Source organism: Trichoplusia ni, chromosome 12 (assembly GCF_003590095.1).
Source record: "Trichoplusia ni isolate ovarian cell line Hi5 chromosome 12, tn1, whole genome shotgun sequence".
NCBI classification, from domain to species: domain Eukaryota; kingdom Metazoa; phylum Arthropoda; class Insecta; order Lepidoptera; family Noctuidae; genus Trichoplusia; species Trichoplusia ni.
The window spans coordinates 9,772,526-9,789,660 of record NC_039489.1 but is presented as its reverse complement, the minus strand read 5'-3'; the positions used below and the strand labels follow the sequence as shown (position 1 = coordinate 9,789,660).

Genomic DNA, 17,135 nt, shown 5'->3' with positions numbered 1-17,135 from the left:
TCGAGAACATTCATGATTGTCAGTGAATGAATTCTTGTGCAACTGTGTTTGAACGTGGCTGAGGTCGTAATGACCTTGACATGCACTTTGAGCATCGACTTAATCGATTATTTGTTGTTATGCGTAAAGTATTTTGTAATCTTTAGTGATATAATGCAATACGTCCTTATTAACTTTTTAATTCTGTTTACGGCTAAAATGATAAACTGTGCTAAACTGTTTCCCAAATTACCTACCAATCCCTTATCATGGTATAAAAAAAAAGCTAGACTAAAACAAGAAAGACTTTATTCTAAATTTAAGAGACAGGTAACAATTTCATACCACCGGTATATAAAACTGGGGCAGTGCGATGCACCCGCTGTGTGCTGTATTATCTTGTATATTCGATATCCTATTTTCGGTCTACTTAATTTACACGTAGTATGCTAAGTTACTACTGCCCCTCTAGACAAGTGATTTTTCGCTAATCGTCAAGTTGATAGGAAACGTTGATTGTATGAGGATCTCAAATTACAGAGAAATCTGGGCCCTGTATTGCAAAAAATGACAAAGTCTTGCTTGAATAGTTTTTTCCGCAATATAGTGATAGGCAAACATACAGAGTAAAATTGTAAATGCTGCGATCCAGGTTTCAATATTACAAAATTTCAGGACATAATAAAATGTTCAGAATTTGAAATATGGAATGAAATTCCTGTGAATTTACGAGAATCGGCGAAGCGTGAATTTTTGAAGAATTTGGGTTTTAATAAATGTGTTGCGTAGCGTAAATTCTGAATACTTAATATATTCGGAGCTCTGCGTTCCAACAAGAAGTTATGTAGCTATATTGAATATTGAAATATTACTGATTTTTCTTTTTGAATCCAACTAGCCGTTGTTAGTTTCCATTTAACGCATTGAATGTAATACTAAGGTTTTATATTATTTTCATGCTTACATCTTTCACCATAGAACTATTACTAATATATTCCATGTACTTAACTGAAAACTATTGCTGTCTATCGTTTAGAAATAAGATTATTTATAATATTTTCGTAAAGTGGATTCATAATCTATTTTTTATCAACGATTTTCTAAGGCGTATTATCGAAATTGCTCGACTAGTTTCGAACCCTACAAGAGTCCATGACTAAGACACTGGACTACTTAATCGACTCCCGTTAATTAAATTAACGTTTATAATGAGTTCTAGCCAAATAAGTTTCGATAGGTTTTCATACGTAGCTACTAGCATAACATTTGAACAAGTGTGCACTATTGATTTTTAACTGCCGACTCACCAACTCAGCCTCAATCATGACAGGTCACTGCTGGACATTGGCCTATCCCAGGTTTCGCTAAAGCATTCAGTTCTCCTTTCACATACATTCTGACATTTCCAACTCACCTATTTTAGGTTCGTCGTTCCTTCGGGCGTAGTGGCGTTCCATTCTGCGTTTCACGATACGCAGTTTTCACTGAAATGTTCGACTTGTCCATGCATATTTTCAACTACCACATTTAACATTGGCACTATTGTGTAGCTAAAAATCATTTCGTTTTTTATTGTATAGTACCTACATAAATCTTTCTGCAAATGACAGTTATGGGTTTTGTAGTAGGATTTCGAATGTATACCATAGTGCATGAACATGTTTGTACGTTTTTGTACAATTTATAAAATAAACATTAAAAATGGACGATGATTATTGTGTTGCGTTGTAGCATATTGGCAGGTATGATAAAAATAATTAAGTTAAATTATATAGTTTTTTACTTATCTGTGTCGAACAGGGTTCACAATTGAACTCATATTTTCATAATATTAAGCAACGAGTCTTACAAAGTCTAAGCAAAACTATAATTCTCTTAACCGATATGATAGTGTTTAATTTCAAAAATAAATTAACATTTCTTTTTTCTTTTCAGTGATCATCTTTATACCGCTTTCATCAATCCAACATTTTATAGAGGTAAATCAATTTATCACGTGATTGTCTAGCACTGCAAGCTAAATTTCTGGTATTTACTGTTTTATAAAGATAATAAAATGTATGGTACAAGTATACTTTAGGGATTTAATTGTGAGTTATGTCCTATAACAAATTCTTTTGACGTTGACGAAGGAATTTTACGTAGAACTCTACATTTAAAAAGTAACAAGTATTAATGTCTTGCTTAAAACAACTGACGAAAATAGGTAAGCCTTGTAATAACAGATTGTTTTACTCCACAAAAATATACAAGTGTAAGTTTAAATAATATAAAAATATTCCACAACTTTCATACAACGCCATCTAGTCTCAAACTAAGCAGAGTTTGTATTATGAGTACTAGACAACTGATAAACATACTTATATATTTCTAAATACATACATAATATAGATAAATTATACCCAGACACAGAACAAATGATCGTGCTCATCACATAAACATTTGTCCTGGGAATCGAACCCACGACCTCCGGTATAGCAGTCTGGATCACTAACCACTAGACCAACAGGCCCGTCGAAATGAACGAAAGGACGAAGTAATAGGTCTTGTATTTATAAATTGTTTTGCTGTATTGAAATATTCATATACAGTTTATCGATACATGTACTGCCATTGCCGTATTCAAAACTATACCTAAATTAGAACTGTCTCAAAATCAGTATTTTTGGCTTGTCTGTTAATGATATTTGCACGAATGAAAGATTTTTTTGTTTTTTAATGTTAAAATATGGTTTCAGGTTCAAATACGTTCAAATGGGTTTAGATTTTGGGTTTGAAAAAACTCTACCAAAATATAAAACCGATTAAAAAACACAACAAAAATATGGCTCTACCGCGTTTAAAGAGGTTTTAAAAATCTCTTCATGTTCTTTGTTATACTGTACATTAATATTTCCCGGACCCACTGCCTATTTTAATGGCACGATGGCACTTTAAAATTCAAAAGGAAAGAGTGGAGCGAACTATAGGCAGCGTCGGCGACGACTCATCTCATTAGCGAGATTGCTTTTATTAACATTACGAGACAGGTAGAATAGTCTGGTATAGTTTGGATTTTAATTCGGAATTTTACGGAATTATTTAGACGGTAAATTGATGTATGCTGTCGATGTTTAATGTTCATTGACCAGAACGACTATTTTTACAGTTTCGTATCCAATGGGTAATATGAATATCTGAAATGCCTACCCTCAAATTTATTTAGAATCAATATTTTTTTTTTTGGCTATTTGTATGGGACTCACAGTGTGGCGTATCATAGTCATCAAAGTATATTGTGAAATTAGTTTACCGGGAATAAAACCTGTCTTGAATGATTTTTGCCAATATAGAAAGCACCAGAAACCAGTGAAAAAAATACTGAGAATAAGGTTTGGTTTCGCGGAATTTCCCATTTGAATTGGTAAACGGAATTTTTCTATTAGTCCGCTCATGTAAAGAGCAAATGCGTATTAGAAAGGGTGGGTCCTATTTGTGTTGTTGTTATCCAATATTAATTTGTACCTGGTTTTGTGCTATAAAATGTTACACTGAAATGAATCTAATATGAGATTTTTCTTTTCTAAAACTTTTCATTACCATTAACTCATTAAGCTTAATATAAAAAGTAGTCGTATGTGAAGAATGGACTATATTTTCCAAAAAATGTACTAAGTTAAGGAAATGATTATATAAGTTTGTTCTATAGTGAGTTCTATGTTTATTATTGTATTCATTTAACAACTTCATTTCTATCGTTCACAAATAGATATACAAATATAACGTAAAATGCACAATCTACAAAAGTTATTATCTTTAACATTCAAATATCTCGAAAACATCCCAACAATAGTTTAAAACCATCGCGTTCCTCGATCCCTGGCGTTGTTACGTATCTTGCAATAACACAGCGAAGAACTGTAATATCGTTACCGTCTCACATTACCAAGTCTACTCTTATGCCAAGACTGTGGCCATTGTGGAAGCAGGGCAGCGCACTACGCATCGTAGCGCCGTCTTTTTCACAATCGCAACGGATGTACTATGAGACGTCGTGGCCCGTACTAAGATATGGTTAAATTTTTCAGCCTCTCAGTGATTGCTTGCTAGCTGATATTTGTAATCACACCTGGATACCGGAATGCGCGGAAGACCAAGAGACAGCTCACACAAGACTTTTCATAGACGAATGTGATATCTATGAGTACAATTGTGATTATGACGTCAGTAAGTAACTTTCCTGGATCCTACTGAGTTACTTGTGACTCGTACTGATTTTCATTTTTCCTTTTACAGATTAGACTTGATATGAGTTTAAATAAATAGCATGCTCAGATGTGTTCCTTTTCAAGCCTTCCAAGAAATTTGATTCACTACCACAAAATCTTGCTTAGTTTTAAAACAACATGCCTTACGCGTTGCTTAGTAAACTTTCATGAATGATTGTAACCTTTTCAGAATATTTAATAGTGAACTACTCGGACTGTTTTGGCCCAATGACATGTCCAACACTTCCACCACAGAAACAACTTCTTCGTCAAGGAAACTACCTGTACCGAGGAGATGGCAGACTCATTTACTCACCAACCAGAAATGCGGGCACAGAGCGCTTTACTCACACTAGAAGAAAAATGAAAACAGCAAAACATTTTGACGGTAAGCGAAGATATACGCCAGAAAAAGGGAGAAAAAAGAAGAAGACTACGCCGTGTGGCCCTTGTATGAGAGCCAGGCAAGCTTTGACGCCGATGCCTGATTTGAAGCCAAAACCGAAACCGAAAGCAAAACCGAAATCAGATCTTCGTCAGGTGAGGCCCCCCAAGTTACTGGGCACGACGAAGAAGTTCACAACTGTTAAAACAACGAAACAGGTATGTTTAATTTTGTTTGAATTATTTTTATATCAACAGTAGTAGTCGTCCCGTTGAAACCTTTTTTTGCTGTCATTACGTAAAACCAATGTCGCAAATAGACGTCTTAAAATTTCGCTTGGCGTCGTATGGAATTTTAATGTTTTTTTAAAGGAGTAATAAAATAAATATTGGTTAAGTTAAAAAGTAATTGCCTTCTGTTAGTCATTAGCGCCTCGACCCAGATTTATCGAGGGTTTATAGCTTTCAACTGTCGGTTAGTAAAGTGCTCCAGTTGTCGACAGACCAATTAACTAAAGACGGGAACGGACAGATTGTGGAAAACTTAAAAAAAGATCTTTAAAATTAAACTAGAAAATAGACCTGGGTGCTTGAAGTAAATGTATTTAAAAGGCTTTAAAATAGGCCTTTCTTAATCTAATGTTACTCAATTCAGTCATATTAAAATAGGGTTCAATATTCTACTATCCAAAAAGTATAATATGTACGGCGAAGTGTGATTTATGACTGTAGATCAAAAGTGTATATCACCTAATTGTACCATGTTTCTGGCAAATAAATATAATTTCATAACAAAAAATACGAAAGTAATTGCCTTGCATGTTTTTTTGAAATAAGGAACATTTTTTGACAGCATGTTCTTCACTGCCTCACAGATAGACATAGACCTTCCTCTATACTTACATTTTCGGTTCACCACCAATTCTTAATGAAAATATCCATAATGTCTACTATATAGTACACAATCTAATGAGTGCTTTAATTAACAGGTTATAAAAACAGCAACAATCGGAACTGTAATATTAAAAAAGGTAACAGTCATCAAAGATGGGAAGAAATATTATAAGGTGGTCAAAGGATACGCACCGAAAACAACCGCCATGACGAGAGCAGACTCGGATTATTTAGAATAAAAGTTACATTCGATTTTGTTTATAATTTGTTTTACTGATAGTTCACTTGGGAAAAATAATGGACACTTTTTGGAAGACCACATCGTTATACTGTTTTTTTTTTGTGTTTGATGTGAGTTGAGCTAGTACAAAAAAATATCTTGGTATATATCGGTTAAACCATTTGATGGGGAAGAGGAAGAAAATATAAATATGGACAGCTGCAAACTTTCAATTTAATATGTTTTTTTTATACTGAATCCTTTGTTCTTTTCATCAAAAGTAACTTTGTAGTGTATCACATAAATTAAAATAGATGTTCAATTGATTACAATCAGCGGGGTTTCTTTCGCAATTGAATAGTCTTAACGAAACTGCACATGGAGTTCAATTTATAGCTCACAGTACAGACAGACTTGAATAGGATGCTAATGAAGTATCAACGCAGTTCAACGAGAAGAAACCGTATAGGAAGACATATAAGTGTTCAGTCTTGGAACAGTTGACTCAGAATTGCGTAATTCATTTGTTTAATAATTGGCAAACAATAATATAATCTCAAGTAGTTTTGTTTTCTTTAAACGACTCCCGCACAAAGGAGTTTAATCCTTGTGTCGCGGTTTGTTTCAAAGACTTAGAGCCGACATTCGTGGATCTCACAAATGCTTGTCCTACGCTGGGATCGCACCCGCGACACGCCGCGCAAAGTGGGTTTGGCGTGATGACCTCAACCACTCGACTATCCGTGCAGTCAGTCGAGAAAAGGGACTGAATTAAAAGTGATGGAAACTATTGGTTATCGTTTTTTTCGAATAATGGAGGTGGAGAACAGTGGATAGATGAGGAAAAGGACGAAATAATTGAAGGTGTCATTTTGGCGATGTCAAAGTTTCAATCAGAACTAAGTTTCAAGAACGGACTAAGTATATAATGATTGATTGTAAAAGTTTACACGTGTCCTTATTCAAGATGACAATGACCTTGGCAAGTTTAACTGGTATATCACTATAGCTATTGTAGGCGTTTTGAACAACATGTGATTTTTTTTCTTGTTTCTTATCAGCTTCACTTGGGAACCGGTGAAATGTGGGCGAATAAGAATAATATAATAATAAAGTACTGTCTAATGTCGACTTTGCTTTTCAAAAAGTGCTACTTAGTAGTCTAATATTAATAAAGGATATTAAAATGTGTTTTTTGATTTTGAAAATTGACTTAGACAGCAAGACGGCCTTTTATGCACCCAGGAATTAGTATCGCATTTCGAGGGTAGTTTCGTAGAATCTCTTCATTGATCTAGTCTTAGAAACTTGTTGATATAGCTTCACAAATAACATTCCTCTTTGAATACATACTTAGTCGAAACTGAGGCAAGAGTCAAGAAAATGAAGGTTCAAAATCGAGCTGTTATGTATATATGTTATGCTCTTTCCTAAAATATATTCTTACTTATCACATTAGTTTTGTATATGCTTATCAAAAATCACGAGCCTCAAAGGAAACATAAGTTTTGCCTGACATATAACAATATTTTATTACGCGTAATAAAATCACTATTTTCGCACTAAAACCATACTGGTTCATTCGTAACGGTTTTAAAGTAACGATACCACAGAATCGATTTCACACAAACGTGATGATGACGTAATTTAATGGACAAAAGTATTTTAATATTATTCGGGATATGACAACAGGCCAATTGAAGAAAATAAGCTAAAATGTGGCGTGAATTTATTGTAGCTCTGTGTAAGTATTATTTTAACAAATGGAGGACAGTTAATTTTCAAGGACACAAGGACAGTTAATTTTCGGTACACGGGCGTTACGTAGGCATAGCTGGGCATTAAATAGTTTGGGTATCTTAAACTTGCACCACGTATCACACGAGCACTCATGAATAGTGAGAGGAATAAAACCAATTTCAGATTAGTACACATAGTCAAATGCCTTCAACGTTACAATCGTAATCGCTGGAGTCCTTAAAGAAAATTTTTTTTTTACAGTTTTCGTGTCGATTCAACTAACAACGCAACACTTTATCGGGGTACGATAATCAATCTAAAATAGTTCAGTAGAACGTTAAGACACAATAATTCTCTTAATTACTTCCTTTTAGAATCTTGATGAATGTATATTGTCGAAAACCTGCAACCATACGTGGACACCCTCGTGTGGGTATAATGAGAATGATACAAATTGGAGATTATTTTTAGATGACTGTGATATGCATGAATACAACTGTGATAATAATAAGTGTGAGTATTGTAAGAGTCTTCATTGCTAGGATATTTTGCTTCGTTTAGATTCTTTCTGGAGGTAACTTTTACTCATACATCTGATGATGTCTCTGTCTCCATGTGTGCTTCACACATTCCAATTGCCTGTTATTTGTAAATCTATGAGATTAAAAGTATGCATTTTTGCAGTTGCAAGTACAATTTAATCTGTATAATCAAGGTGACGCTATCCTAGTAGCAAAATTTTTTGGCTCTCTAAACTTCATACCTTTTTTTTAGTAATATAATAAAATTGATATGACTGTCTTTTATTTAAGCATATAAGGAAGTATTAATTCAGGAATGTAACGGCCGCTGTACACAACCGGATTCCGATCATCAAATGCCGTCGACGGTAGCAAGCTCGACTGACGCACCTGTGACAGTGGCCCCAAAGCAAGCAGAAGTAACTACTACCATTATTAATTCTAAAACAACTTTAGAAGTTACTGAAACAACAACTGATAAAACTGATACTTCCACTATATTTGTAGCGTCGACGACCAAAATAGAACAGGAAGCAAGCAAAAATACAAACGAAGTCACAACGCAGACCACAAGCGTTCCTGATACTTCAACTGCTATTCCTTCTTCTTCATCTATTGTTAGTTCAGCAGTAACTACAACCAGTCCAGAAACAAATGAAAACAGTCAAGCTCCTTTTTCTACCACTGTTACCACTGAAAATCCAGCCTTGAGATGTCATCTTGGGAACTGCACTCTGCCATCTACCTGGGAAACTACACCTGATGGGGAAACAAGAGATTTCGTCCAAATACTAAGGGAACGGTTTGGTGACAGAGTCAAAATAATGCGGGATACCACTCATTTTCCCAAACACACCACAATGTATTATAGAAAATTAGGTGTTTTTGTGCCAAGTCGTCACAGGGAAAGACTGAGATTTGGATAGGAAAAGAATGAATATTGACGATAAGGGATAGAAATGTTGATTCTATTTTATCCCATATGAAAATCGAGCTGCAGAATATGAAGCATATTTGAAGGATAAGCCACGTATTGAATCATCCAAGTGGATGTGTTAGTGATTTGGTGTAAATTTATTTTAATTTTATTCATATCAAGATGCTAAATGACATAATTTTATTAAAAGATGTGAAGTCATGGAATGCTATTTTAAGACTTCAGATAAGATTTTTACCTAGTAGGTCCTAGTTAAATGGTAATGTCTTGGTTCTAGTATTAATGCCAGAATATTATTTAAGAACACACAAATCCAAACTAATATTATAAATGCGAAAGTAACTCTGTCTGTCTGTCTTTCTGTCTGTCTGTCTGTCTGTCTTTTCTTCACGCCTAAACTACTGAACCGATTTGTGTGAAATTTGGTACAGACATAGTTTGAAACTTGAGAAAGGACATAGGATAGTTTTTATTACAAAAAATAAAAATAAAAAATAAAATTTATTACGGACATACTATATAATAGTGCCATCTATTGGTCAAATGTCGAGCTGTTCCTATGCTCCGTAGATAGATGGCGTTAATCGCGCAATGGTGTCATTACACGTGTTCGGTTCATGTTATTGTTTTAATTCATCGGAAAATCCATCAGAAAAATGTAAATAAACAGTAAAAAGGTGTAAAAAAAATAATATTAATATAATAAAAGTTTTACTTCAAAGAAAATGCTCTAACGGAGTATAGATAATTCTATTAGTACTACGCGCAATGGTGTCGATCGTTACACGAGTTCGGTTCATGTTGTTTTAATTCATCGGAAAAAAGTAAATAAATAGTAAAAAGGTATGAAAAAAATAATAAAATAACATATAAAAAATATAATACTACTTTTAGTACAAAGAAAATGCCCGAACGGAGTATAGATAAATAATCCGAGTTGTCACTATGGTCGATAGATGGCGTTGGGATCGAAATAGATCGCGCTATGGTTTCGTTACACGCATTTGGTTGGGTATCGGCCGAGCGCTTCGGTACCGTCGTGGTAAAATTGTATTGTCGGTTGTATGGTCGTATATGTGGATTGGTCCTGTTTCGTAAATTCTAAATTGGTTCAAAAAGCTGAAGATTTTGTTTGTGTGTTTGTTTAAGCGCAATAATATCAGGAACTATGAGTCCGATTTGAACAATTCTTTCAGTGTTAAATAGAAAATTTAATGAGGAAGGCTATTGGATATATAATATCACGCTATTATTGATAGGAGCATAGCTGTAATGAAAGGTTACGTAAAAAAAAAATTTTTAAACTTTTAAGCGTTACAAGTAGCATACATACATATTTGATTCCGAACAAAGTTGCTTTTTACATAATTAAATAACAGGGAATATCTTAGGAGGAACTTCGCATCAAAATAATTATTGTTGTTGCGAAGAAACGATTCCAAATAATTGATTAAAGAAAATCTACTTTATAACTATGTTATATCATAACCACGCGGACAAAGTCGCGGGCAACATCTAGTATTTAATAAATCTAATTTAACAAATTAAAGTGGTAATATTTAATAAATATATTTTTAAATACACAAATCTTTAATTTTGTTACAAGATTTTTTAGACAAAGGAAGCAATGTGTAGGCCGCTTATATTAAACAGAACAAAACCTAAAGAAAATTGCACAAGAACTTAATTGGTATATTGTTTTTTGAAACAGATTATCTTGATTGGCCTTCAATTATATTGTAGGCGTGAGATCAGCTTTTGAACACAATACTAAAATTTAGTAACAACTTGTCTACGATACCGTCATTGAGTTGTTCCCATTTAGATCGAAAAGATATCAAAAAATTTTAAGTGCGAATTTAAATACCAAATGGTTTACGAAGGACTTAAATAAGGTAAATTCTGCTTAATGTTTAAGAACGGTTTATTCATATTGTACTTAACGCGATCGACATAATTAGTTACGGAACCAACTAGAATCATAAACTGACATGGCTTTTAACGAGTTTTTTCGACTAATCGAGGAAAAAACATGCAACAGTGAGAAACAGTTGCGGATACTAGGATAGAGATTACGAAAGTTAATGAAATATTGTAATAAATTCTGTTGTTTAGCATAAAAGATGTAAAACAGAGGCGAGGTACTTAACTTTAGAAGAAAGCTTTAATTTATTGTGTTTCTTATACCAAGCTTCTACTTTTCCTAAGCTTGAACTGTCCCATAGAATGTTACATAATTGATTTCCCGTAAAACACAAAAACACAGTTATTGCTAAATTTAAGTCAACCAATACACTGATTATACTCCGCATAATAACTCTGAGGTGTATATATTTGAGTAACATCAGGTAATGTACCAGTACTTTATAGCAATTCAATGATACATGCAATACTAATGAAGTAATCTCGCTGCAAATGATCTTAGAACTTCATATTACGAATAAAATTATAAGATTCAACGGATTGCGATATCGTTGTGTAAATTGACTTTATGCAGGTCGGTATTTTATGGGATTAATATGATAATTATAAAATAAACCTAGATTTGAAACATTTTCCAGCTACTTCTCTCGCCTAGATAATACTCATCCTCTTTCTGCTGTCGGGTTAGGTTATTTGTTTATACAGAATCGACGATAAGTCCATATCCTATTTCATAAAGTTGATCAATCATTTTGAACGTGAAGAGGTACTAAAATACTAACTCAATCTAAATCTATCGCCTTAATAACAAAATATATGATGTGATGTGATGAATGTCATTAAAAAATATATTATCAACGGTCTTTACACAACAACCGAGTCTGGAGGGATTACCAGCAGGCACGCAGCAGCTGTGGAAGCGTGACAGCGCAATATACCGTGTATAGCGGCATCTCTCTTGCACACCGGTAATGTTATTAAATACTTTGCGACGTGGCCGTAGGGCTCATAGATTTTTTTTCAGGGCTAAAATAATCTAAATATACTTTTATAACGGAAACAGTATCGAGCATTAAGCCTATCACGAACAACATTTTCAAATCTCATGATCTAAACATTCCTACAAATGTAAGGTAATGTCAAGGCTTCTATAGTTGCAATCATCAGATACATCGCGTCGAAGGTGATGCAACTGTTATTCACATTACTGCCTTATGATCAACGATCATTATCTCAGATTTATGGGCCCTTTGAAAACTTGTGTATTGCATTGCCAATGTGCTTGAAATGTTGCCGATAGTAAGCAATTAAAATAGTTAAATCATAGCTTGAAAATGTATGATGGTATAATGTATCCAATTCATAGCAAAAAACTTATTAAAAACGAATACCGAACGGATACCAAATGTTGACATTTGGAATTGGAACCCGCAGGTCGCACACCTGGTGCCCATTGCTCAATTGTTCTTTATAAGGAAAGAGATTTTCGCTAAGCACTGGGATGTAACAGTAGTGCTCCTGCTGGTGGTGGGTAAGGAACCCCACCATTCGATCCACCAACAGACCAAAAAGAAGAGGAAACCGTCGTCCAGCGTCGTTGCTTGAGAGAAGTGAGGGTTGGGCTATTTACTCTCACTTCTGAAGAAGGAGTCCATACCAAGGCTTTCCAGAGACGCCCAGAGCTTGTGTGTCAAATCTCCACATCGTACTCACAGCGTGGGTTTAAGTCATTAGCTTTTCATTCTGTAAAAAAAATATATTAAAGTCAGATAATTAAACTTGTCATATCTGTACACTCAGTACTGGATGGGCTGTATGGCTTAACAGAGAATGAAGATGGAACGCTGTGGTTGTGGCATTTGTAATCGGAGAACCTTCCGATAATGGTAACCGCGTTAAGCCGTTTTGCGTGTTATTATTTGACTGCAGATACTGCCGTTTTTTGATGCTAAACTATTGTTAAGCCTCTGTAATCAAGTCGGAAAGATATTTTTGTAAACAAAATGACTTGTCTTTTATTTATTGTTATGACATTTAAGAAGCAGTGTATAATTATATAGGTGTAAATGTTACTGTATTAACTCCTATTAAAACGTCAATTTTAAACATGATTGATGGCTTAATAAATAAGGTTCATTTAAATTGTTCTCGAAGAGTATTTAGGTTGGATTACAAAATAATTGGATGATTGTTGCTTTGTAACGTTTGAATATTTAGCTATAGATCTATTTTGCGCTTAATTTTTTTGAAGCGGTCCTGAAAATGATATTAAGATTAAACTGTACTAAAATAATATAAGCTTTTGGTTACTGTTTCATTTTCATTTAAAAGGCTTATCTTTGTCTTAACATGACTTCAGAAACTGTTCATCTGAAAACATCGTCATGATATTAATCAAAATAAAAGCTTTGAATGAATTGTATGTTACCCCTCGCGACACAAGGATTAAATTTCTTATCGTGGGAATCGCTTTTTTTGACGAAATAATATGTTGAACGACAAAAATTAAATATTAAAGAATATAGAAAATGAAGAAAATTTCACCTCTTTCCAAGCAACATTGTCAAGAATTTGAATTAAAAAGTGAAGGTATTGTTTTATTAATAAAACTCGGGAACCCACTTTTCAACTCTCCAACTTGTATTAAAAGCTAAAGTTGGCGTGTTCACGGAACTTTGCTTGATTTAACTAACAACAATTATTTAGATCAAGATTTTATCATGTTACTTAAATAATTAAATGTTTAAGAGTACTTTTGAGATAGGAATTGAGATTAGGAATTTCAATTGCGTTATTATGAAATTGTGACGTATTTATATACTTCAGATTATATTAACGGATGCTTTATCTACTTTATACTATTTCCTTGTTTTATCTGAATAATCTTTTTTAAGTATTAATACCGATTAAGTGTATAATGTTTATTTTTTGATAAGCAGCTTATATATGGTGTGTTTTAATTTTTATTTAAAACAATTGTTATTTTAAGTTACAAAGACAAATTCTACAATATTATTTGCACCTTGTTTTATTCATTCATTTTTTTTATTGCTTTCATACCTTGGGCTCAGGCAAACTGCATATCAGACATCAGTTATGCGTACCTTTATTAAAAAAAGGTAAATATTTCAAGATTAGAACTTAAACTTAATAAACGCTACATGTATTTTCAGTAGGTAGCAGGTTCATCGTTGAAAGAGTTTTCTCCTATATACACGGTGATTTTTAGTCGTCTTACAAAAGCAGCCCAGGTCATATATCCCACGTAAAATACCCCTAGGCGCGATTTTTTTTTAATCATCAACTAAGATAATAAGTACGAAGAAAAATTAAACAAGAGAATCCTGAAATATACTCTTAAAAATGATAAAAACACCGCCGCCCGTGCCCCTCACCATTGTTACAAGGCTCGGACCGCGCTCGCAACAGAGCTGTGTTTCTAAAAAACTACGAATTGCATCATAATATTGAATAAAAATTGCATTTTAAATTTATTCAAATCTCATAAATACCTATTTTTTTATCATGAACGTGTTCTAGTCATTGGATACATGAACTGGGCTGCTTTTGTAAGACGACTAAAAAATCACCGTGTATATTACTTTACTCTCTAAACAAATAAAACAACAACTAAAAAGGTAATCAGTTATCAAGTTATTATTAATATCGGTCAGGCTCGCCTTCGTCCCACTTGTTCTTATTTCCGCACCTCGACACAGCTTCCGCTCACATAATGAGCTATATCCGTACTCCGTAACTCTGTAATTGATAATTGACCTTTTATCAATTGCATGCAGTTTAGTATTTATAATTGATAATATAGGAGGTATTGTCAGGACCTTGATAAGTTTGAGATTATTCTCTTTCTGATTATGTTTACGTCTGTGAAAGGCTGGGTTCGTGAAAAAAATCTATAGTTTGGTATTTAGACACACACTTTTTTTTTTAAATTGTCTAAGTTTATGGCCTTAGTTTAATTTTTTCTTTTTTTAGACAGACTCCCGCACTATGGAATTTAAAACTTGTGTCGCGGGGGCTTCACGAATATTCAAGTCACATGCTAAAATGCATGCTGTCAAAGAAATCCAATTTTAGGACATTCATGAATCTCACAAACACTTGTTTTAGACAGGGATCGAACCCACAGCATGTTACGCACAAAGGGTTGTTATCTTAATCACTTGGCTATCCGTGCAGACGTAACTTATTTATATATAGGTAGAGTATCTTGTATAACCAAAGATTTTGTCTTCTATGATACATAAGTTAAAGTAGCTATACACACTCTTTGGAGTTACGTGAATCTCTATTTCATTACATCAACACTTCCATTAATTGACAACTTATTTTCATTTATCACATCACAAATAATTTCTATCTATGTCTACCATAGGGATGATGACTGGGTATAAAAAGAAAAAATCTCATTAGTCCCTCAGTTAGATAATTGAAAAGTATGAGACACGTATTTTTTCCTTTTTCAGAAAAACTAGAATTGACAAAGATTAACTACTTTAAAGTTTAGGAGAGGGGGCTTGTGACGTAACGATAGAGTAAAATTTATACTCAATCGTGACGTCACGCGTAAGTTTCATTCACTGTAATTTGGTCAATTTATGTTTGCGGGACAAATCAAAAAATACGTATCCATTTTTATACAAAAAACTACAAGACGGACACTGAAAAAAATGTCATCATCCCTATTCACACAGCTACCGACTTCGGCTCTGACGCGACCGCTCCCACGTCATAATCGATATCGGTTATAAATTGGGAACGAATGCACGTTTCAATGCAAACCGCAACGAAAATAAATCTGAAAACTGTTAACTCTATTAATAAATGCCATTCAATTGTTTTCCGACCACAATGCCCACAATCTATATTTACACAGGCCGAAAATAGAAATTTAAAAAACGTGGCTTTCAATGGGGATGATGACGTTTTTGTAATGTGCGTCAGAGAGGCTTCCAGTGACTTTTAAAGTTATATTATTGCAGTTGTGAAAGAGAGAAGCCTTAAGACGTTGCCACCCTCTGGTTGTTTAATGAATAATATTAGACCATTATTTGTCATAATTTTTATTTTCTACTTATAAAAATATAAAGTTATAATATCTACCCAAGCAACAGTTAATATTACTTTCATGTGACGTCACTTCGAAGTACGTAAAACTCTTGTAAAGCTGTTACATCACAGGCGCACACTGTGTGAACTTTAAAGCAGTTAATCTTTAACATTTTAAATTGTTTAGAGGAATGCGAAATAGGTACTACGAGTATTTATATAACTGGCATGCTAAATAGATAGTTAAAGTTAAGTACCTTCCAAAGCACGGAGGAACTCGTTATGACATAGATGGTCACTCGGACCAACCGTATTAAACTTACTTAACCTGTGATCAAACAACTTGCCGAAATCCCAACAATAACTCTTCAGCTTTATAATCTTCTAATATATAAAATTCCCGTGTCACGATGTTAGTTACCGTACTCCTCCGAAACGGCTTAATCGATTTTTACCAAATTTTATATGCATATTCAGTAGGTCTAAGAGTCGACAAACAATCGGGTTGCTCACACTAAAAAAAATGTTTTATTTTTTGGACGATTTTTTTTTACAACTAGAAATAATTTATTATTCAAAACAACGTTTGCTGGGTCAACTAGTATTAGTATAGAATATACTTATCCATCAATTTAATCGTTTTTCTATTTCTCGTCTATATATTCCAGTTCCAAATTAGCAGTCATTACAAGTACACTCAAAATAAATTCTATAAAAGTACATTTCGTATTGCAGTTTACGTAACGTAGATATACAGTGGATTTACGTGGTACGTGCTAGGCCAATGCCCGGCTGCCACTCGAATGCAGGTCAAACGATGTACATTGTATGTGTATGAGTCTGTATGTATGTGAGGTATTACGACATGTTACGTGTACGCGAACTTCAAGGAGAATATTGTGTTTGTAAAGTTTTAAATAAGCTTGTTTTTAAATTCAACTATTAAGAAAATCCTAGTGTTATTTTAAATATTAGTTTTATATGCAGAAATCAAGGTTTTAATTTAAGTATGTCCTTCGATGCTAACTTGCCTATCTGGCATTAGTTTAGTTAAAGTTTAGCATTTGGGATGTAAGGTCCAAATATATTTTTTTGAGAAATTATTTGGTTACCATCCAAACAAGAAGTATTAAGAATAAGTTTAAGGCTTTTTTATACAGGTTGATTAAAAGAAATCATCAATCAATTAATATCCACCATTGCTTTGAGTAAAATGACGTCAC

The 17,135-nt window shown here is 33.7% G+C and overlaps 1 protein-coding gene and 1 long non-coding RNA gene across 2 annotated transcripts; both read left to right on the top strand.

Annotated features, from left to right (window-relative positions):
• The first annotated feature begins 848 nt into the window (after positions 1 to 848).
• On the top strand, positions 849 to 5,845 carry LOC113499653. Its single transcript, XM_026880193.1, has 5 exons — positions 849 to 1,721; positions 1,915 to 1,958; positions 4,047 to 4,185; positions 4,417 to 4,829; positions 5,600 to 5,845. The coding sequence occupies exons 1-5, from the start codon at positions 1,688 to 1,690 to the stop codon at positions 5,741 to 5,743; spliced, it is 774 nt and encodes a 257-aa protein (XP_026735994.1). The 5' UTR covers positions 849 to 1,687; the 3' UTR covers positions 5,744 to 5,845.
• A 1,880-nt stretch (positions 5,846 to 7,725) lies between these two features.
• On the top strand, positions 7,726 to 8,935 carry LOC113499623. The gene is made up of 4 exons (XR_003401120.1): positions 7,726 to 7,766; positions 7,839 to 7,977; positions 8,277 to 8,404; positions 8,493 to 8,935. It is a non-coding gene; the product is annotated as an uncharacterized LOC113499623 (long non-coding RNA).
• Positions 8,936 to 17,135: the final 8,200 nt, after the last annotated feature.

Excerpts from the sequence above, each read along its gene's own strand:
- LOC113499653 (XM_026880193.1), top strand. The coding sequence starts at position 1,688 with ATGATTATTGTGTTGCGTTGTAGCATATTGGCAG. Across the intron at positions 1,959-4,046 it reads CAATCCAACATTTTATAGAG|CCTCTCAGTGATTGCTTGCT; the intron begins GTAAATCAATTT and ends TAAATTTTTCAG. Across the intron at positions 4,186-4,416 it reads CAATTGTGATTATGACGTCA|AATATTTAATAGTGAACTAC; the intron begins GTAAGTAACTTT and ends TAACCTTTTCAG.